Below are 23,571 nucleotides of genomic sequence, written 5' to 3'. Positions count from 1 at the left end.
GTTTTTGAGCAATCCAGGCTTGCTTAATAACTTGGGATGCCATTTTCCTTAATAAGCTGAACAAGGTAAAACTATTACAATAGCTAAAATCACAGTAACTACAATAATGCCCATAATTCTTTGAGCCAACCCGTTACCCCTAATGACCCAGACCATGAGGAAAATGAACCATCTATACATTCTTGTGCCATCTTGCTCCACGAACTCAGCCCAGCAATCGGTAGGTGCCAGCTTTCTGTGGGCGTCCCCACAGAGGCAACGATGGCCTCACTGTACACCAGCCCGATGCTCTTCGGAAAATCCCAGTATTTATACATTTGCAGAGGAACGGGTTTTAGCACACGTGGCCAGCGGGTGCCAAAAGTCCGCCTCGGTTGCAATCTATGACGCATGCGCTCGCTGGCCAGGCGCGCTGCACGAGTCATAGCCATCTTGTCTATTGGTTCATGGGCTTTACGATACAGTTGCGATGCACAGAGAATCTTGACCTGTTATGTTAGCCAAGGTGACCTATACATTAGTTTTTGGCTGAGGTAGTATTCATATTGCCACATCATCTATGATGCTCCAGATGATGATGGTCATGCAAATCGAACAGGAGTCCATCGTGGGCCTGTATCTGTGGAAACACAATCAACCTCGTTCCCAGGTTATTAATGGAAATAGACCTTACCCCTAATTTTGGCTTTAACTAACTTTTACCCCACACTGTCTTCCCGTAATCACACTATGTTTAATCAAATTATGCTTTACACACTTTTTACCTAAAGCAGGTTCTATATACAATAAGGCACGCTGTTCTGAAAACCTCTCTGAAGGACTCCGTGTCCACTAGTAATACTCTATTAGTTAGAATCTGTCAGATCAGTGGCTCCAGCACCCGCCGGTGCCGTGCCAGTCGCCATTGGAACAATTCCGGGTCCAGCATCAGTGCGAAGCCATGGCTTGTCCCACTTAGCCAGGATCTCCCAGTAAGTTTTACTTCTGCTGATCTGCACCATTTCCTGGATTCTGGGTCCTTAGACATTACCATGATTCCTGTACTTTGTTGCGTCCTTTCTGCCTGTAAAAGAACATGATGCACTACCATTGGTGGGTCTTTGTGATCACCTGTCAATCTAAGATAATTTAGCACAAATAAGGCTTTGGCCAATCGTTCCTCTGGGAGTAAGCCCTGGGTTCCCCCCTTTTGTTTTTGCAGCATGTTCTTTTAGGGTTTGGTTGGCCCATTCGACAATAGCCTGTCCTGTGGGAAGATGTGGAATACCGGTACCGTGGTGAATTCCCCACAAATTACAAAATCGAGCAAATCGTGTAGAACCATAGGCTGGGCCGTTGTCCATCTTAATTTCTTGAGGCACACCCAGTACTGCAAAAGAAGCGTGAAGATGTCATTCAATATGTAAGGCCTTTTCTCCAGTTCGTGCCGTGGCCCACATGGCAGCAGGATAGGTATCAATACACACATGCACAGAACGCTTTGCACCAAACCACATGACATGGGTGAAATCCATTTGCCACAACTGCAATGGCAAAAGACCTCGTCGGTTAACCCCACAGCCCAAGCCGAGCCCTTCCTTTTGACAATCAGGGCATGCTTTAACGATACCTTGGGCATCAGTAAGTGGTAAGTCAAATTGCTTTGCTAACATCCTAGCGGGTTGGTGCAAGAACGCATGCGATTGCCATGCTTTGTTGAAAACGATTCCCTGGAGGAGGCTCCCGTGGCGCTGCAACCAATTGGTCAACTCTGTCATTTCCCGTTTCTCATCTGCACAGTGTTCTCATACCCAAGAGTTCTACCAGAGGGGTCATATTGCCATTAGTGATACCGCAAAGATTCCGCACCCACTGGATATCTCCCACAAGCTTCTGGACATCATGTAACATTGAAATTTCTCATGTTATTTGAACCTTCTGAGGTTTAACATTGCTAGCATTTATGTGCCACCCCAAATACTTCCAAGGTGCTGCCTTTTGCACCTTTTCAGGAGTGATTATTACTCCGCGATGGCTTAAGATGTCCTGCAATTGAGTTAAAATCTCATCCTGTGGCAAGTTACTGAGGTAACTGCTTTCTTACAGGCTCTGATGCCCAGGCCACATACACCTGACGCATCGTGGGGGAATTGCGCATTCATTGCAGTAACACGACCCAATGGTATCTCTTATAGGGTTCTGCCTTGTTAATCGATGGTACCGAAAAGGCGAACCGTTCAGCGCCATCTGGGTGCAATCTTTTAGATTTATAATTAACAAATCCCATTCTTCTGGAAGCATAACTGGAGATGGCAAACCTGGCTGCAGGGCTCCCATACTGTGCATCACCACATTCACAGCTCTGAGATCATATAACAGTCTCCGCTTCCCACTTTTCTTGGGAATGGTAAATATTGATGTATTCCATGGACTAGTAGAAGGAACAACTTGTCCCGCTCTCAACTGGTCCTCAACTAACCCTTGTATTTTTAGTAGCCTTTCAGAATTTAGCAGCTACTGATCAATCCAAACAGGTTCATCTGTTTTCCAGTTAATTTTCAGAATCGGCTACCCCTCAGTGACCGCTCCTAAAAAGGATGCGTCACTAACATTGCCTTCATTTGGCTCAATAAATCATGGCCTACGAGGCCAAACAATTCAGTTGGGGTAGTCATGACATACGGACACGTCGTAATGTGTTCACCATCGGGGAACACAAATGTAATTGGTAGCTGACTTACTAAGGTGGCTTGTGTGCCCCCTATCCCTGCAATACCAAAGTTTGGATTGATCGATGGCCATGATGGAGGCCAAATGCATTGTGAAATAATCATAACATCAGCACCTGTATTGATTGTCATCGGTTTCTTGACAACAACTCCATCGGGCCCTTCCAATTGCACTACCTTTTCTGGTTTACCTCTTGTTGCGTCCATGGCAAAGTATACCTGCGGTTTCCCTGTGGAGCCGAATCCACCATCTCCACGTTGTACTTCACCTGGGTTCGGAACACACGACCTGAATGGAACTAATTGTGCTATTCTGGTACCTTTAGGAATAGAAACAGGAGGGATTAAAACATGAATCATAATTTTCACAGTCCCACAATAATCTGCATCAATAAGCCCTGGGAGCACCAGAATTCCTTCTAGAGCTGTTGAAGATTGCCCCATTAAAAATGCACTAAGTCCAAACCCCAATGGTCCCTTTATGTTGACTGCGGTTTCCACATCCACTCTGGAGCTTCCTGCGGTGGCGGATCTGGTGGTTGCGAGGCTGCCTGAGGGCTGGCAGCTCAAGCCCCTTGCATTCGTGTCGTCGCGCGAGGGGCCTTCGCAGTCGGTGTAAAGTTTCCCTTCTTCCTGTATTCTTGGTGGTATGGTTATCTTTCTTACACTTGTTGCAGCACTTACTGTTAACAGTACCTGTACATTTGCTCCTAATGTGTCCACGTTTGCCACAGTTAGAACACTTGACCAAGGGTGTCTTACTGGCCTTGTGTTTCTTTGTAGCTCCTTGGAGAGCTGTGGCAGCATAGGCTACTTTCTGTGAGTCCACTGATCGATCCGTGTATTCTATCATATCAACGATGTCTGCATTTTTCGGCAAATTACACAATGCTTTGCGTGTCTTTTCAGTAGCATTTTCAAAAGCGAGTATTTTGAACGTGTTTTCTTTCATGCCCTCGTTCATGTCAGGGTGGTCATAAATTGTATTCTCCTGTTTCACCTGGGTAAAAGCATGGCTGTACATATTGTCTGGTACAGTAAGAAAAGCTTGATACGCCAAGATCTGTGATAGATGATGAACCTCAGTGACACATTGTAACTGAGCGTTCCCTGATGCGAAGGGTCCAGTACCCATCGGCATCTGCATGGTTACTCCCCATAGGGGATCTGTTTGTTGTCGTGATGTTGCTTGTTCCCTATCACAGAGCTTCTCCCACTGCCAGAAAAACACTAACATTCGGGCGGGTGTCAAAATCAACTGTGCTAGCTGTTTAATATCTTGAGGTATCAGCGTATCAGCAGAAAAAATGAATTGCAGTATTTGGTGAGTTAACGCAGATTTGATTCCCTACTGACTCACAGCATTCCTTAATTTCTCAATGACCTTCCAGTCAAACACCTCCCATTTTTTCTGTCCATTTGATGCAATAACTGGGAATGCTTAGAGCATAGTCCCTTCTATAATGGCATCTGTTATTACACCCCTCCAATGTCTCTGCCTTTCTTCTGCAGCGGCTATTACAGGCGGCTCCGCGTCTGTCACGGGTGCGGTTGGTTTCCCCGTCTCTTTTCCCCATTTCCTTTAACAATTCTAACATTGTCTCTTTTTGTTCTATTATTAGAGTAGCCAAGTCCTTGTTTGCATTATTTGAATCAGGGTGTATGCTAGGTATAATTTGTTCATGTTGAACGGTGGTATCTGAGGGCTGGTTTTTCGTAGGCAGATTTTTACTCACTCCCTGATTCTGTAGGGTTTCCTTTAATCGTACGGTTAGGGAGGCTTGGGAACTGTCGGATGGCTGATTAATATCGGCAGTCCCAGGGAGTGGAGCAGAAGTCAAGGGCACAAGAGTAGGCGAACAAGCTCCAAAAAGTCTCTCTCGCTGCATTATGTTTTTCTCCCCGCTTTTCCCTTTCGCTTGCGGTTGGAGAGAGAGAGCAGCAAAAGCAGACGCAGACGCTTTACGATCTGCTTTCATTTCTTACAGAGTTGTCTTAATCAATTTCCATAAAGTTACAAGATCTTTAACTTCTTTAGACCCGTCACTAATTTCATCCCATAGGGAGGTTCCGATAGGATTCCAGGTACTAAGCTCAAAAGCTGTACCCACACTAATTGAAAGGTTTCTGTCCTTGCTTCATTAGTTTTTTAGCTGATTTATCATCATCAGTTACCATATCCCATAATACGTCTCCTAATCTACACCATTCACTCTCCTTAAATAATAAATCCGGATTCTTAAAGCATCCCTTAACGCGACCCAGCGTGACTAACCCCGAAATTTGCTTAATGCAGTTTACTCCCCGCTTTTCTAAAAAGCACTGTAATAATTTTAGGGCTACCTCTTGATCCATTGCCGGCCGGCTTCTTGATACTCCTGGGTGCTACCTTGATTAAGGCACCTCGGTTAAAAAGTCTTTGCAGCCTTTTTCCAGTAGCCCTCACTGACGGCGAACCCCTTTTGGACGGTCCAGGCACGAGAGTTAACACACCAACCAAGACGATCAGCGTTCGGTTAATCTTTTGCCCCCCGGTCGCTGCTACCGGTGCTTCTCAGTGTCCGTCGCTCCAATTCCCCTTTCTTCGGTCCCCGTTCGGGCGCCATTTGTTGGAGCGGCGGAGGAATGCACATAAGTCGACCCAATATGAGTGATAGAAGTGATTCAACTTTATTTGCACGGATAGCTCATATTTATACAGTTTGCGATAATTATGCCTACTAGTCCTAATATGATTGGTACATTGCTAATGTTTATTCATTACTAAAACACACCCACTTGTGGTTGGCAGCTACGCGTGTTCAGTAACTTTCTCATGAGAACTTCTTCAAAAGTTACTTGTGAAGTTATGCCAAGGTCACACCGTCCCTGTCTTTCTCCTGATAACAGCGAGACCAGCTGTTGTTTTTCTCCCAATATCAGTAAAGCCAGCTATTTTCAGCCAAGGCCTAGTCTTGTTGCTCAAACTGACATTCTTTCACACAGAACTCTGCTCGCACAACTTTTCCACAGGCCCATGTCCTTTTTCAGCAAGCCACTTCCCAACAAAAGGTATTCCTAGAAAAAGTTTCCCGTTTATAAAGCAGGAGTTTGTTGGGGCTGAATTACAGTTCCTTTGTAACTGAATTGGGTCAATATTCCGAAAAACGGGAATATGTTTATTTTTGAAACAGGTCAATACTTGCATGTGTTGTGCTGGCAAGGAGGAGGCTTCTTAAATGTAGAACTTGTTAAATTTAAAAGCACACCTCCACTCTCCATAGTATTGCTTCTATGTTAATTCAGGGTTAAGATATTCGTTCACTTCAGTTTCTGTGAATCTGTTAGGGCAGCGTGCTCTAAGGTGATGGGAGGGAGCAGGGGGAAGAAGGGGAGGAGGAAAAGCAAAATATCTGGAACCTGCTCTTCCATGACTCCTGCAAACTGTAATGTTATTTTTTTTTTTCCCAAGCCTGAAAACTGTACTTGGCAGTGGGATTGTGGCTATCTTGTTAATATTCTTCCTTCCTTTCTTGTTTTGGCCTCTCCAGGAAGCGATTCGAGTAATCCTTGGAAATCTTGATGATTTACATGCATTTTCTACAGACCACTATCTTTCTGTGTACCCTTTCTTTCCTACTTGTAAAAGAAAAGGTCCAATGACTTGTATCTGTTGGGCATTGCTTAGTTTGACATTCCTGCCTAGTAGTGCGCAGATCTTTAGCTGGAGTACGACTCCTCTGAGCTTCGCAGTTTTACATTAGCTGAAGATCCTCCTCAGTTGTTGCCTTCACCAGAGAACTGATGTATGTAAAAAGAATGTTTTGCAGTGTTTTCAGATGGCCACCCCTGCGTTCCAAATCTGATTTAGCCAGAGAAAACGAACGTGCATATATAAAGTCCCAGGAAGCCCACGTAATGCGATTGCAAGGGAAGCTAGTGCGTTGTTTCAAAAGGTTAATAAAATGTAAAGCGCTCCTTACAGGCGCAGCAGCGTTGGCCCTCTAGTAGAGAAGACCGCAGTAGTTTTCTTGTAAGGTACATTAGGATTAAGTATTGTAGTTGCTGTAGTGTAAAGGGTTACGGAGAAGTTACTCTCCTGAGGCTGTTGTTGCAGAGAAAAGTAAGTTAGTGGAAGGAGAAGCCTTTTCAGTCCTAAGGTGCGTCAGTTTGTGAATCGGATCAGGCCTTTCGGCATCATCTCCTCCCGTGATTCCGAGTGCCCAGGAGTAATGAACACCCGCGTGTTTCCGCCTCCAAGGCATCCCCTTCCAGTCTCGGCAGACTGCGTTATTGCCACCCCTGGTCCTAGCAGGCAAGAACGAGATCATCCTCTTTCTCTGTCAGAAGCTGGTAGGTATGAGAGCAACTTATTCCTGTTGCTGCCAGGAAGAGAAAGTAGCCCAGAGCATCGTCAGACTGGAGGCACCCAAACAAAGGAAGCCTCGTTGTTGGTTTGCTTCGCTAAAGCGCAGCCAGTTTTGCCTGCGTGCTTGAGGAGGGTTTGATTCACGAGCTTGTATTTCTGGAACTGGGAAGTCCATCCACCTGCTCAGGCAGCACCGGGCCCTGCGGAGAACTGCAAGCTCAGAGGCCTGGCGTGATGAGTTGTCCTGCAGTCTGTGTGTCGGGCTCCTCGCTGTAGCATACCTCTTAGTTAATCGCCAGCTGTGGGAGTCCTTGAAGCCAAACTCAAACGAACAATTTCATCCCTTAAAGGAACTGACTGTGTCATCTAGGCAAATCTTGGGCTTCATCTCTGGTCCTCAGGATGCAAATGGAGTAAAAGTATTCATGCTATCTGTTTCTTCCTGAGGTCAGAGGCACGTAAGAAGGCTGCTGCCTGGCGTCACCCATTCGTGCATGCATGAGCTCCTAGGTGTGCGAACTGCACCCCCAGGAAGGAACGTCTGTAACTGTGGCGTTTGTCATGTCAATTATCTTTTGTTCTCCCATTTTGAGGAGGACTGTGAAGTGAATGTAATGATGCTAGTCCTGTGAATCCTAGTCCTTTTCAGGTTTAAAAATAATTTTTAAAAGAATTACTTTTTAGTTAGGAAAGCTGATGAGGTTTTCTTCACAGGGTTGGGAGAGCCTGGCATGTTGTTTTTTGCGGGAAGATGTGAGGACTGAAGCCAGATGCAGTTAAGGAAACACAGTGCTATGAATGCAAGCAACTGATGGAAGAGTGTCACCTGGATGAGTGTTTCTTGTAATGTGTTACTAGCGTATGGTGTCTCCTCACATCTCATTTCTCCGCTGTGTAGTTCGATGTGTCACTTGTTCAGCTGCTGCTGCTCATTAAATATAAATCTCCATTGGCAGGAGCAGTTACAGGGTCGTGGATCTTGGACCAAGATCCTCAAAACCCCCTAGCTATGCGAGGTTTCCCTGCCGCACGTGCACTGCCTTTGTGTCCTGACGCTCTGTTTCTCCAGGAATGTCAGTATTTGCGTGGGGAGTTTCAAGGACCTGCCTGTGGACGCGACGGCCCCTACGCCCCTGATGTATTCTTCTGGTGCTGCATCCTCTTCTTCGCCACCTTTGCCCTGTCAAGCTTCTTGAAGAAGTTTAAAACCAGCCGCTACTTTCCAACCAGAGTAAGTAGAAGGAGGTGGCCAGTGTCCATCTCCGCACTCGTTTCCCAAAATGGCTTTCCTGGAGCACTAAGCAGTTTTTGCCCTGCCTTGGTCAAGCTGGGAAACGTTGGCCTTGCAGGCCAAGCTCTCCAAGAGCTTGGATGTCCCACACTCATTTCCATGAGTGCAAAATCATCGTAGCGTTTCCCACCTGCCTCGTGACCTGCCCCAGATTGAAGATTTTTGGGGTTTGATTTTTTTTAATTTTTTTTCTTCTCCTCAGGTAGTAGGAAGTCAGGTTTCCCAAAGTTTTGGGGGTTGGGGTTTTCGGTTTGTTTTTTTTCCCCTACCTTCTGCGCATTATGTGCTCGAGTGGAAAGTAGATTCGAATGAGGAGCTTCCTTTTGAGGACTAAAGGATGCCTCAGTGCCTTGTTGCCATTGTAGCTGTGAGTGTAGCTGTAGTGGCAGACATGTGTTTTCTTATTTTTAATATTATTATTATTATTTTTAGATTTTGACTTAAACCAACCCTTGTTGGCCTAGTTAAGCTTTTTTTTATTGTCTGACCCCAGATCTCACAGGGACAAACACAGCAGCAGTATCTAAGCAAGGGATCAGGCTGCATGTGCTCAGAGGGGTGGTGGGATTTGGTTAAGCAGCCTTAATGTTGTGGATGTCTGCAACTCTTGCATCTCACGTTACGGCCCTGTTTGCCATGCCCCTCTCACCTCTGGTTTCTCGCCCCAGGTACGGTCCACAGTGAGCGACTTTGCTGTTTTCCTCACCATCGTCATCATGGTGCTCCTTGACTTTGTGGTTGGGATCCCATCGCCGAAGCTCCAGGTCCCCCATGAGTTCAAGGTAACGGGGTGTTTTGGCACGTGGGGGTGTCACAAGGTGATGCCGGGGCAGGGCAGGGCTGAGTCTGGAGGAGATGCTGGTGGTGTGACCATCTCCTCTTCCACCTCCAAGTGCCTTGCTTCCTCCTGGAAACGAGAAGATGGCCCCAAAACTAGATACCTACAGGGGAAGTATCTAGAGCTGCTTGCAAAGAGGAGACTGGCACTGCTGAAGCCCCCGGGAGAGGGGGACATGAAGCCAGGGCTGGGAGGTGCTCTGACACAAGGAGGGAGGGGAAAATGAAAGCCAGTGGAGTGCCTGGGCTGGGAGACGATGCTGATGTGTGGGCTTTGTTGCAGCCTACCAGAGACGACCGCGGGTGGTTCATCAACCCCATAGGACCCAACCCTTGGTGGACGGTGTTGGCTGCGCTCGTCCCAGCTCTGCTCTGCACCATCTTGATATTCATGGACCAGCAGATCAGTGCCGTTATTGTGAACAGGAAGGAGCACAAGCTGAAGGTAAGGGCCTGCGAGAGATGACCCCAGCCCCTTCTGGGCTGCAGGTCTGGGGAGAAGCTCTTATTCCCGATGCTTTCTGAAGGCATTGGTTTGGGACAAGGTCAGGCTGCGTGGCAGGATGCTCTCCTGGATTAACGATGATGCAGGGAGCAAGTGACAGGGCAGTATAGATGAGCAACCTTTTGGGGGAGCAAATTAATCTTGGAGCAATAGAGAACTGCGTTTTTGTTTTAAAATGGCAGCAGCAGCAGGTGTGGGGAATGAATTGTTTTGATGCGCTGCCAGGGATAACTCAGAGTCACACCTTCCTTGCAAGTGGTACAGTTTTCTTTGTGAGTGGAAAAAATGGTTTGGTGCTTTTGGGTTGTGGCTCGTTGTTTTTTGGAGAAGTATTTAATGCACAAGCTCTGCATATCCATTGTGTCTGAACTCCTGCCAGATTTTCATGCCAGGTGCTTGTGCAAAGCCTGCATACACCCTTGCTTGTTTCCATTTCTTGTTTTGAATTCTGAAGAAGTTGACTTGTGCTCGAGCAGGGTTTGAGTCTGACTTGCGACGTTATCCTTGCTCTTGTGCTATGGGATGCTCTGTTTCTTGTTTTCCTGCCTGCAGAAAGGATGCGGGTACCACCTGGACCTTTTTGTGGTGGCCGTGATGCTCGGGGTGTGCTCTGTGATGGGGCTGCCCTGGTTTGTGGCTGCGACCGTCCTGTCCATCACCCACGTGAATAGCCTCAAAGTAGAGTCTGACTGCTCAGCTCCAGGAGAACAACCCAAGTTGCTGGGGATACGAGAGCAGAGAGTCACTGGCTTGCTGATCTTTGTGCTCATGGGCTGCTCTGTCTTCTTCACTTCCGTGTTAAAGGTGAGAGGAAAATGCAAACCACCCAACAACCGTGAGCTTGTTGGAGGTTACAGAAAAACAGTCCCCTCTCTGCAGGCCTGAGTAGTTAGTTGTGGAGCGGAGGAGGAGGAGGTGGTCCCAACCCTTGGGGCTTGACCAACGGTGGGAACCAGCCTCGGTTAGGTTTTGCAGCCCTTCAGGCCCCCGTTTGGTGTGCTCGAGGCGAGCAAGCAACGCAACTGCTTGAATTTTTGGGTGTCTTTCAGGCCCACCCATGTTTATGGGTTACAGTTGAGCATATTCAGACGAGCACATCTGCTCTGTTTCAAACAGGCAGCCCTTTAGTGGCTGCAATTTGCTCCCCAAATGCCGCGGAGCAGCCGTTCCCAGGAGCTAAACACACTGAGGTCATCCCTGTGGGCTTCCTTGCACGTTCCTCCCACAAAGTAATCTCGTCTCTAGGCTAAAAGGAGGCCTGTGGCCTTTGCCTGTTGCCCCAAGAATAGGCAGAAGTGTTTCTTCTACCGCCAGAGAATGCGGCATAGGGTAGCACGGGTGAAATCGCCTATTTTCCTCCAACCTTTCTGGAAAATAGGATTATTCTGAGGAGAGATAACTCCCAAGTTCAGCCTAAAGCAGAGCCTTAGCTCACTCGTGTGCACAAAATGGCAAAACAATGGTTAATATCTGACCCATCTCTAAGCCTGAATGGAAGCTGGAAAGCTTCAAGCAATTTTAGGCAGTGCCTGTGGAAGAGGGTGGTAATACTGAAAATGCAATACAGAAAAAGAAACGATTGCATTCTTTCTTTTTTTTTTTCTTCCCCCCCCCAGTTTATACCAATGCCTGTGCTTTATGGCGTCTTTCTCTACACGGGTGTGTCGTCGCTCAGAGGAATTCAGGTACGGACTCTTTTACAGCGTGCAGCATGTCGGCTCCCTGGTATTTTGTCTCTGTAGCAGCAGGGAAAAAAGCAGTGGCATGGGAAAAACTTCTCGCAGAGCAAGCAATGAAACTCTTTTGTGTAAGAAAAAGATTGGTGGAGGCACAGGAGGTATGGGAGGACCAGGCAAGTTCAGCGCTCTCTGTTGCAGGGTTTAGGGCAGGTCAGTGTTTGGTTACGTGAAAAGCGGGGGAATTTGGTGCAAAGGGAAGGCAGTTTCTACCACTGGTGGAAATCCTCATGGGGGGATTCAGTGGGCCGAGAAATGCTAATAATGGAATGGCATGGCATAGTTGCCGTTTGGTGGGCAGCTCTCAGGGGCAAGCCGGTTGCTAGATGGAGCGAAGGGAAAATGGGTGCTGCTCCCAGGAGGAATGCAGTGGGATCCAGGATTTCTGACGGCAAGCGAGATGCTGCAAAGTGCCTCCACGTCTCGAGAGGGCCAGCAACTTGCCGCAGTCCCAAGGTGGCAACCTTTCCCTTTTATTTCGCAGTTCTTTGATCGCTTGAAGCTGTTTTGGATGCCAGCGAAGCACCAGCCGGATTTCATCTACCTGCGGCACGTGCCCTTGCGAAAGGTGCATTTCTTCACGGCGATCCAGCTGACCTGCCTCGTCCTGCTCTGGACCATCAAGGTGTCCCGTGCCGCCATCATCTTTCCCATGATGGTAAGAGCTGCCACCGCTCGGCAGCGGGGTGTTTGCAGCGTTGGAGTGAGAGGTGGCATCGTCTCTGAGCTCACCGCATCTTCCCTCTTATTCGTGAAGGTTTTGGCTCTCGTATTTGTCCGGAAAGCGATGGATTTCTGCTTCTCAAAGCGAGAGCTCAGCTTTCTGGATGACCTTATGCCAGAAAGGAAGAAGAAGTTGGACGATGCCAGAAATGAAGCTGGAGAAGAAGAAGAGGTAAGGCTTGCTGTGTCCTCGGGGCTGGACATCTCCGTGTGTCTGTGAGATTGCCTGTTTCTCTTACAGCTTGTCTGGAAATGTTGGGGGAAGATCAGCACTCAATCGAAATAGATCCCAATAGCCTGTAACTTTTGTAACCTTTGTTTCCTCAAGTAGCAGTGAGCTGAACGCTTGAATACAGGTGTAATTTTTAAAACGAGTCATTTTTCACAAAGGTCATTATCATTATGATGATTATTATTAGATGCTGCTGCGGCTGCTGCTGCTGGCAAGACTTGCTCATAATCGTGTTTTGAACACACAGTCCCCCTGCCCCGAAATCTTTGGAGTGAACGGTTTCTCCCCTGCTGCACTAATACCTATAGCTGCCAAGGGGCAGAAGCGGAGGGCAGACTGCTAAGTTTGTGCTGGGCATTCAGCTTATCTCCACTTTGATCAAAGACAGAGAACGTGATTTGTCCCTTTTTTACATCAGGAGTCCAGGAGGGCCATGGAAGCTGCTGCTGCTGCAAGTTCAGTTCAGCTGAACGTGGGGAAGACCAGTGACGTGGATATCCCAAAGCAAAGCAGTGACAGGTAAAGCTCCACCAAGCGCCAGGAACCCCGGCAAGATTAGCTTGAAGGTGTTTGGCAGAGTTTTCTCCACTTGCCTCTTTGTGGGGCATCCCACAGAAACCAGCAGGCAGCTTGGTGGGAAAATCAAATTTGGGGGCAGGGCTGCAGGAAGTGATTGCAAGGCTCTGACCGCAAGCAGAGTGGCTGCAGCACTCGCGTTTGACCCCCAAACCTTGCCTCATCAGTGCTTTTACGGTAGCTGGAGATCCTCATACTTAACACATGAGGAGTTGCAGGCGTGATCTGTACCAGCAGTGGCTTAGGAACCCGGACCGGGGCTAAGCCCCAGCAAGAGCCTTTGCACAGAGCTGTTGCTCTGCAGCTCCCGGGCTTGCCTCCCAAAACTCCTCATCCAGCAAAACCTCCCACACTTATGCAGAGCTTTGATTCTCGGGGCTCCGCTGTTCCTCTTGCTGATGCTAATGCCCTTGGTGGCATCAGTTCCCATAATCACGGATTGCTATGTAAAATATTTATTGCAGGACTGATCCTTCTGAGATTGTTATCCTGGATGAAATGTCACAAATGACCGTATGGAAGGCTCTCACTTTGAAGACAGAAACCCTTTGAATCCAGGGAGGAAAAAGGTAAAGGATTGCACGTGAACGTGACCGTGCTCCTCTGCAAGCGACGGCGCACACCTACGCTTTTCCCACACTTTGGCCGGCAAGGCTGAGCAAATGGCCTGTCCCTGGGAACAGGCAGGGAGGACCGTGGCATGCAAACCAGCTCCTCTCTGCTGGGGTGGTCCCCCGAACAGGGCTGAATCAGCAGCAGCTGGCAGGTCTTCCACTGATGATGCTCTCCCTCTTTTTCTCTTCCCTTCGCCTTTCCCCACTCCCGCTTTTCACGTTTAGGAATCTTGACTTTGAAGGAGAGGAGTGAGAGCGTGACTCGGGGATGTGCCAACGCAGACAGAGGGAGAAGGCGCTTTGTTTCAGTTGGAGGATTCCCATTAAAGCCATGCAGATGTTTTCAGTTATCCTTGGTGTGCTTCAGGCATTCAGTATCTCTAGACCAGCAAGCTGAGGGGAACGTCACAGTCAAGGGGAGTTTGGTGGTGTTAAGTCTGTGTGCGTACGTGCGTGTGGGGGTGTGGGTTTGTAGTGGTAGAGGGACTGCTACTGCTTTATCATTCAGTGCTCTTCTTTTAATACCTAATTCCTCCTCTTTGTTTTCCTTCTCTTTTTTCCAAATGTAAACTGGGAATGTCCAAAATAATTTTCTGTTATATTTGATGCATTCTCCACTTTCTTCTTGATCACGACTGGGTTTTTGGTCTGGTTTGGAGTTCTGGCTTTAATTCACTCTTATGTCTCTTACTGGTACAAGAGGGATGCCCTCTGCAGCAGGGCAGCATAGAGAGCGTCCGAGCAGTTGGCCTAAGGTGAAAGAAAAGCATTTGCTCCCTGCGCTCCAGTTTTACCTTTCTTGGTTGGTTTGGCAAGTATCACAATAATGTGTGATGAACTGACCGTAAACCCCATTCACCGTCTCCCTGTGCCACTGGGGGGGGTTGGTAGGGAATCTGGGAATGAAGTTGTGCCTGGGAAGAAGGGAGGGGTGGAGGGAAGGTGCTCTGAGATTTGGTTGTATTTCTCATTACCCTGCTCTGGTTGATTTGTAATAAATTGAGTTAATTTTCCTCAAGCGGAGTCTCTTTTGCCAGTGACGGTAATTGGTGAGTGATCTCTCCTGTCCTTATCTCGACCCACAAGCTCTTTGTTATATTTTCTCTCCCCTGTCCAGCTGAGGAGGGGGAGTGATAGAACGGCTTTGGTGGGCACCTGGCATCCAGCCAGGGTCAACCCACCACAGGGGGAAATGATGTACTTAAGAAATTATGTACTTAAGCCACACGAAAAAGGCCACAAAGCTCTTGTGAAACAAGATCCCCTTTGTATGATCAACGCATGCCTTGCTAACAACTGTGCCCCTGAAGAAGAACTAAAAAACTGAGAAGAAGGGAACATCCTACCCCAGGAGGCGCCAAAAAGTTGAATAATTGCTAATAGGCATGAAGTCAGAAGCATCTTCGCAAACTGGAGGAAAGGTAAAGAAAGGTGGCAGGGGGAGATCATGACCACCAACTCAATTCCACACCAAAAAGACTTACCCCCCCACTCTCCTTGAGCATGCGCTGTAGAAGAAAAGAACACTGGACCTTTAATTCCAAGCAGGGAAACTGTAGCCCAATAGAAACTGTGCGAGATAAGCTACTCCCGGCAATAGTTTTGGGAAGAACTTTGGAAATCGAATATGTATAACTGAACTGTATAAATTGCTTGCCCCTTTAGGCATGAGGGGTGCTAGCGTTGCGGATTACCACCTAGCCCCCATCTTTGCGTAAACATGAACTGGAATAAAATACCTCTGCTCTGTATTTATATTGGCATTTTGCACCCCGGGTAAACGACCCCACTTTTGGGACAACAGTGGGGCAGGCAAAGCACCGCATCCCGCAGGCCGAGGGGCTCAGGCACCCACGCCGCTGCCGGAGGACTGCCGGCAAGAGGTTTGGCATCTGGCGAGGGGCTGCTGGGCCAGGGTGCCCAGGCACCCACCCCACTCCCCCAGCCGCAGCCACGAGTGCTCTCAGTGCTGGGGCAGAGGCCGTAGCAGCTGCCTGTGCCCAAGCCTGTCCCGAGCGGAGGGAAGACTTTGCCGGCAAGGAGCAATCCAGTGAAGGCATTGCTGAAATTGCTGGGCTTGAAGTTGCTGCCGGGCCAGGAGGGGGCCGAGGGGTCCTTGTGCAGCACGTCCTGCTCCAGGGGCAGCAGCTCTCAGGCCAGCAGCAGTCTGCTGGGGGGGACGCTCAGCAGGGACTCGGGGACGGGGACCCATGATACCGAAAAGCCGGTCAAAGAAACTCTCTAAGACTCATTTTGGAGTTTTAGAAAGTAGGCATTCCTACCCCTACTTCCCACCCCGGCTGGCCAACGCAACGCGCTGCCTACCTTCTTGAAGGACAGCAGTGGTTTGATGCTGACGAAGCCCATCTTGTTCTTCTGGACATGTTTCAGGAGGAAAGCATCCTTGGCCAGGTTCTCGTCAGAGAGGTGGAATTCCACCTGGGACACAACCCTCCTGGCCAGCTGCTGGTCAGGGACGGAGTAGCTGCAGTCCAAGAGATCACCCCCCAGAACATCGCTCGCATCGCAGAAGCTCCCGGCAAAGCAGCAGGGACACGGGTGTGACTCGGTGGCCTTTGGGATGTGCAGCACTGCCCAGTCCCAGCCACAGCGGTGCAGATGGCAGAGTCTTGAGGAGCGGGGTGGCTCAGCTGCGCTCTGAAATGAAACGGAGTTTTATGCTTTTAGAAGCGCGCTTGCCTTCACGCCCCCAGCATCGGTCCCTGCCACAAGTTACGCAGCACATGGCCTTGCACAATCTTGCAGCCAGAGGTGCCTCACGAACAGAGCGCAATCTCTTTGATTACCAGGATACAGGCCAGGAGAGATCTTTGGCCTCCGGTTCACGGCAGTTGTCCCGACTCCCCCAGGCCACACACTGTTCACACAGCGGGAGCGAGAGGCCTGTGTCCTTGGTACCCTTGGGGTGTCCTTGCTAGCGCCGAATCCTCCAAGCACGAGGAGGGGATGTACTAACCCCATCCCTGGGATCCCGTAGAGCGCAAACAGCCCCAGCGCCCTGACACCGGACGTTGGGCAGAATCCAGTCCTTTCCTGGGAGCACGTGGTGCGTCTCCTCCGGGGTGTCATGCACCCAGGGAAAGGGCTGCCCCCTCCCAGGGGGATCCAGAGCTGCTGCTTTTCCCAGCAGGAGACTGAAAGACCTGACAGCACTACTGGAGCGAGGGCTGTGGGAAAGCGTGCCACCGAGCGACACCGCGTGACCTTCCTTCGCGCCTTCGAGGTCCTTTTTCCTATTTCTGCCTCGCTCCGGTCAACGCAGCGAACAGAAGCGCGGGCAACGGTCACAAACGCATTTGCCATCTGGCGCAAGGAGGCTGCGGCTGCAGCTTGGTCCCCGCTTCGCTCAGCTGAATCAACTTGTTGTTCTTCCCCCACCGGAAAAATACTGTTGAAAGCCAAGAGCATTTGTACCCGCAGACCCCGAGAGCCGCCTGTAGGCCCCGGGGCCACCCCAGCCTCCCTTAACCCTTTCCCTCCCCAAGAGGAGCTGGGGAGGCTCTTGGGGGTGGGGCAGAACACAGGGAGCCCCCGCATTCCTTCCGGGGAGACACCAAAGAGTCCTTGGCAGCCAACAGCCAGAAGGGACCATGGCGCGGCCACCAATGCAGCTCCCACTGCCTGGGCCCTGGGGCCCCCTGGCGCCCCAGCTTTTCCAGCCATTCATGCTCCCCAAAACCTTCTACCCTTGAGGTAGGGACCGACCCCAACCCCTGCAGCCCAGGGACGCTCTTGGGGGGCAAGAGCAGAGGAGACCGCCGGCCATCGCTCCTGTCTCATTCTCTTAGGCTCAGCCAACCCGTGCCGCCTGCCCACGCGGGAGCAGCCCTTCCCTGCAGCCCGGGCCCCCCAGGCACCACCAGCAGGTATGGCACCCCAGTCTGCTCTGGCACCTTCGCCATCCCCATCACACCCGTTCCCCCGGCACTTTTCGCATGGGGGTTCAGCAAGCCCCAGTGAGCATCCTTGCCCTCGCCCGGGCGGCGCGTGCCCAGTAAAGCCCATCTGCAGAGAATTCCCCAAATATTTGGGGCCACCTCTCCCCTTTCACCTCCTAGATGCCAGTCTCCTCCCCGATTTGCAACCCCGTCCCACCAGCACAGCAGCTCACCCTGTGGGGATCGCCCCGGCCACAAGCTCCCCACGCCCCTGGCCCAGAGCTGGGGGATGTCGGCCATCGGGGCCGGCTTGGCGGGTGCCCCCAGAGAGTCCCCCCGGCCCAGCACGGCTCCCCCTCACCCACACAGGTCTGCAGAGGGCTCCATGTGGCTGCCTCTTCGACCCCCGGGTCTTCTGCATCCAGTGGACAACCACCGACCTGCCTCCACCGGCCACCGCCACGCTCGGCCAAGGCGCCACTTCTCTGCCGGGTGCTGCCCTGTGGGGTCCCACGGGCTGCGGGGCCCCCCTGGCCTGGGCAGCCACAGGGACCCCCCAGGGCCAACCATGATACCTCACACCCTACAAAAATCAGAGGAGTGGGGTGGCCCCAGACCCTCTGGAGCTGCCAGTGTCCATCCCTGGCTACCAGCACAGCGAGGGGCAGCTGGCACAGATCAACATCCCCAGCATGGCCACCCCTGTGGGGGCACCCCCAGGCGGCGATGTCCACACCAGCCCCTGCGCTGCCACCAACAACGAAGCCCTTGGGGACACTGCAGGCGACCTTGCAGTGTCCGAGGAGATGGTCCTGGAAGAGGCCCTAAGGCTCTTCGGTTGCTCCCTGGATGGAGTGGGGGTCAGCCAGGATGCTCCCAGCAGGAGCTCCGTGCCCGAGGACGCTGGTGGCACCAGCGCAGACACCCCAGACCGCGACTTCAGCTCGCTCTCGCTGCCTGAGGAGATGCTCACCCCCGACTACTGCATCCCTGAGCTCAGCGACACCATGCTGAGCCTCAAAATAGTCAACGGCGGCGGGATGGAGCCCCAGGAGCCGTGGCAGGACGCGGGGATGGACCTGCCACCATCCCCACCTGCCACGGCCGGCAAGTGGAGGAAGAGGCAGGCGCAGAGCTCCTTACCAATGGCACCCAGCAAGCGCAGGGCTCTGGCAGCCAACGTGAGGGTGTGTGTGTGGGGGGGGGATTAGACAGGGGTGAGAGGGATGGAGATGGGGGGAATGGGGGGTGGGAGTGGAGGGGGGGGTATTTGTCGAAGGGGGGGCCGGGGAGGGTGGTAGGGAGGGGTTAGACCAGCTTGGATGGGACCTTTTCTTTTGTGTTTCCCATTAAAAGCTCTTTCTCCAGAACCGCTCCGTGCCTGTGTGGGACGGGGAGGGAGTGCGGGGGGCACCGGGAAACAGCCCCCAAGAGGTGCAAAAGCCCCGCCGAGCCCCAGATCCAAGCCAGCAAGCCCCGAGGGGAACCCAGCCACCCCCAGGCCTGAGTCACCACCAGCGCGGCAGGCGATGGTGGGGGGGGGACGGGAACGGGAACAACTCCCCGTTCCCCTTCCCCAGGGGAAGCAGCCCTTTGGTGGGGAAGCCAGGACAGACAGGTCCCTGCAGGACTCACGGACACGGCCCCACGCAGAAAGCAGCACAGAGCCCCTGCGACAACGACAGACCTTGGGGGCTGGGGGGGACACGGGCACACACGACAACAAGGGCTGCAAGGCCTTCGTCTTGAACACCACCAGCGTCCCCTCCAGCGGGGACAGGGCTCGGTGCACAGCCCTTCAAAGCCTCAAGACCATCACGGCCTTCCTCGGGTCCCACTGACCTCAGCCCCCAAGAGCCCAGCTTTGCTTCACTGACACAGCAAAATAACCCCAAATCACCCTAAGAATGGCGAGGGAGGGAGCTGCAGGCCAGGCAGGGACCCTCCTCCACTTCTCTGGCTGCGCCTTGGGCAGCTGCAAGACCAGGAAGGGGGGAGAAAAAGTCAGAAGGAAAAAAAAAATAAAAATCACTGCACCGGCCAGAAAGTGCCTGAAAACTTCATCCCTCTTCATTGCCCATTTGCCATGCGAGCTCCACAACCTGGGAGCAACGCAGCCAATAGAACCTTCGAGAAGCAGACTCACAGCCTGCTGCAGCTGGCCCTGCTCAAGCAGCCGAGGTGGGCTGGATGATCTCTAGAGGTCTCTTTCAGCATCCATTCTGTGCTGCTGTGACTCTGTCTCTATCATGGTTTAAGCTATAAAAATGAGAGCTATAAAAATGGAACGCTGTGTTAAGAGCACAAGGCTCTGCTAGCAACGACCTTGCTGTGGCTCCTTGCTGTGCTGAGCCCAACCGCGTTTTAATTTAAGAGTAGATTTTTAGTGTGAGCAAAAGTGTGATTATTTTATTTTGTCATTTATGTAAATAAAGTGGGTTTGGTTTGTTTTTTTTTTAAAAAGGATAAGTCCTGCAATAAATATTTTACATAGCAATCCGTGATTATGGGAACTGATGCCAAGGGCATTAGCATCAGCAAGAGGAACAGCGGAGCCCCAAGAATCAAAGCTCCGCATAAGTGTGGGAGGTTTTGCTGGATGAGGAGTTTTGGGAGGCAAGCCGGGGAGCTGCAGAGCAACAGCTCTGTGCAAAGGCTCTTGCTGGGGCTTAGCCCCGGTCCGGGTTCCTAAGCCACTGCTGGTACAGATCACGCCTGCAACTCCTCATGTGTAAGTATGAGGATCTCCAGCTACCGTAAAGGCACTGATGAGGCAAGGTTTGGGGGTCAAACACGAGTGCTGCAGCCACTCTGCTTGGGGTCAGAGCCCTGCAATCACCTCCTGCAGCCCTGCCCCTGCCCAGCTCCCTCCACACAGCCCCTGGCATGGGTCCCTGCAGCCCTAGAGACTGGACTACGGCTCCGCAGCAGCCTGGGGCCACCAAAGCTGAAACGCTGAAGCCCCGACAGGCTTCCAGCCAGAGAGGGTGGCTGCCCTCCTCTTCCCCTGGGGTGCTGAACCTGCTGGCAGCATCAGTCCCCAGCTGGTGCGTCTTGCGTACATCTTTCTCAATTAAATGTACAGTGGATATCTTCTCGTTCAGCTAGTCTGGAGCTTAAAAAGCAGCTTAAAAATACGGGACAGGGTAATTTTTGGTGGACATGGCCAGAGCCTGCATGTTCTTGAGAGAAACTTTGGAAGAAGACCTAAGCCTTAAGGCACTGCCCTGAGGGGGTCTCCTTCCATGACGCAAATGCTGCTCTGGAGCATGGCGAGCTCTGTCCCAGCAGTGCCCAGTGCCTTTCCCTGCCTGCTGTCACAGGATGGCCACACGGGAGAACTGTGGCCAAGCTGCTGGAGCACTCCGGCCTTACAACACCAGAAGGGCTCAGGAGGAGAGTGTGGCGGTGGAAAGAGCAGCTCTGGACACAGCAGGCGCTGGGGCTCCCTGGCAGTGCTGCTGTTCCGGGACTCTGCACACAAGCACTGCCCCTGCAGTTCCAGAAGTGGACTCGGAGAAAGGATTGTGGACAAACAGGTCGCTGCAGGATCCTTTGGGGCGGCTCCTCCTTCACACAGGCTCTGGGTCACACTAGATCGGTAGATACTGAATTAGAAATGGGATGGATAATGACATTTCTTTGTGGACAACATGATTCCAAGGAAGAAAACCTGGAAACACAAAACAAACCGACTACCAACCACAGGTAGTCATACTCGGGCCACGCTCGGAGCTGGGCACCCCAGGGGTAGATGGTGGCTGAAGAAACCCTCAGGCACAGGGAAGGGGAGGGAGTCCATGCTGACCAGCATGCTAGGAGGCAGCAGGCAGTGCTCAACAGCCCACCCCTCGCCTCCTTCTCGGAAAACACCCCACTGGACTCTGCTTAGTCCAACCTGGCCCCGCAGCACTCGACGAAAGGCAGAGCAACAGCAGAGCTGGCCAGGAAGCAGGGGGCTGCGGCTGGACCCCCCAACCCCTCTATTACTTGCTCTCTCTAGTTTCTGCAGTTGCAGAAGCAGTAGCAAGAAGTTACACCAACCCACTGCAGTAGCAGAAGCGGAGGCGACTTCACATGAGCCACTTCTTTGCTTAGACCTAACAAGTAAAACCACAGGAGACGTTAATTCCTGCAATGGAACGTCTTGCTCAAAGTTACTAACCGTACACAATCTCAACGCAGAGCTGCTCCTCTTTAAGGAGACTGATCATGCATCCCTCACCCCCTCCAGCTGGACCTCCAAGCCACACACACAGCAACCAGCTAAGAAAGCAGACAGAAAACAGCAAAGTTTGCAGGAAGTCTGGCATCAAGGAGCCTCCCTCACCTTCAAGTCCAAGGTATTTTCTGGCTCTGGTCATCTTGTGTTCAGCACAATCACAATTAAATACATTCAGTATTGGGTTTAGGGTCTTAGGGGGATGCATTGTGGCAGAAGCAAGAGAAAACAATGCATTTGTTACTAGGGTTTGTTTTAGTTTAGGCATTTACTTACCTGGGGTTTGTCGATAACCCTGAGGATCTTGCAAAGCTAGCACCGATTGCTTCGCTTTTCAGTAAAAACAAAAATGAGAAAGAAGGCCACATACAGCTTTTCTCTCCTTCAGGTATTCCAGAAAGAACTTGCCCTACTACCAGCTCCATCTGGCAAATGAATAAAAACCTCTGTCCCCAGATGATCAGTGATAAGACACTATGCCAGGAAGCGATGTGATGATGCAATTGCTAACAGCTAAGAAGCGCTGCTTCTAGCACTGACTCTTGGTGACCTGCGCTGGACCAGATTCAGACAGGACTGCTAGAGCCAACAGCAGCTGCAAAGTTATAACCGCAGATGTTTCCCAGAGCATAGAAAAGCCTGCTGGAGGGATTCACCCTAAAGGACAGGAACCACGCTTGGCAATACTGTCTCTAGCTTGGGCTGCTTCCTTCTGAGTATTGTAGGGAGAGGAGTCTTTATGCATGAGGAACTTGCCTTTCAATCACTTTGACAGAAGACTTGCTCCATAAACAAAGGAAAACACTTCAGTTGAACTGGTGCAGTTTGAACTTTATTTAAAACAGCTGTAATCTAATCTGCATAGTGCTGGGGCAGCATCCAACCTCTGCAATAGCCAGGGAAACTCCAGAACAGCAACATCTCTCTGCACGCGGCCAAGCACTGAGTCAGGGTACATTAAAATAAAGCGTGTAATCTGACCCATGCTGGATCAAGTCCAGGAAACTAGTAACCTGACTTCTTCCTAAACTTCTTCTTAACACCCTAAGAGTGAGGGGGGGAAAAACAACAACAACAACAACAAAGCACAATTAGAAGATAATTCTGCAAAGCAAGAGTTAAAAAAAATAAATCCATGTACAGGCATATACTTTGATATCAATTAGCTAGGTTAGTTTGAGACCAGCTGCAGAAATGCATGTGCTGACTAGAGGTTAAGGGCACAACAGCCTTTAACAGGTCAAGTGGAAGAATTTGTTTAAAAGCATGGTAATATTACAGGCTTGTAGACCATTACAAAACACTTTTCATAGTTGCTTTGCCGTTTATCTTATCACCTACTTCAGCTTTAATTCCTTCAAATTAACGATGGAGTTTTATTTACACAAGTGCTGAAGTTGTATACCTACTGTAACTAGTACACAGACTTGACAGTATTGAAAGACCATGGTTTTAACCCAGGTCACAAAACCAAGGTAACCATTTTATAAACTCAGGGTGTAGCTCTGCTAAAAGCCACTGAAGTAACATAGGTTCTCTTTCTTAATTTTAACCTGTGAGTAAACCTAAGCCTTGCACTCTTAAGTTTTGGGTTTTTTTCGAGGGGAGAAGGAGGAATAAGACCTCTCAAACCCACTAAGGCACATTTTCTAAGAGATGAATTGCACTTGAAGCAAGCTGGAAGCCAGAGGTAATAAGGAAAAAAGGTAAGTATACGGTCATGGTCATGCTTTCTCCACAAGTCTGGAATACCAGCAGTAGGGGGAATGCTGGAGAATGAAGACCGTGCAAGGTAGCTACATGCCCCTTCGGTCTTGTCACTAGGGTTTGAGGTGGATGCTTAAAATGATCAGAGCTCAGAATTGCGGTTTAAGCCAAGC

General features: G+C 50.6%; 1 protein-coding gene across 1 annotated transcript in view; it reads left to right on the top strand.

Moving 5' to 3' along the window:
- The window catches only part of LOC126037365 (electroneutral sodium bicarbonate exchanger 1-like), a gene marked incomplete at its 3' end in the record, with an annotated part of 234,381 nt that overhangs the window by 7,378 nt on the left and 203,432 nt on the right, over positions 1 to 23,571 (top strand). The window contains exons 5-6 of the mRNA XM_049797672.1: positions 8,126 to 8,287; positions 9,016 to 9,129. Of these exons, the coding sequence (XP_049653629.1) occupies positions 8,126 to 8,287; positions 9,016 to 9,129 (276 nt within the window). The remainder of the gene's footprint in view (positions 1 to 8,125; positions 8,288 to 9,015; positions 9,130 to 23,571) is intronic.

Source organism: Accipiter gentilis, unplaced genomic scaffold, assembly GCF_929443795.1.
Source record: "Accipiter gentilis unplaced genomic scaffold, bAccGen1.1, whole genome shotgun sequence".
Taxonomy (NCBI): domain Eukaryota; kingdom Metazoa; phylum Chordata; class Aves; order Accipitriformes; family Accipitridae; genus Astur; species Astur gentilis.
Note: the sequence above shows the minus strand (reverse complement) of the source record. Positions and strands in the feature narration are given on the sequence as shown.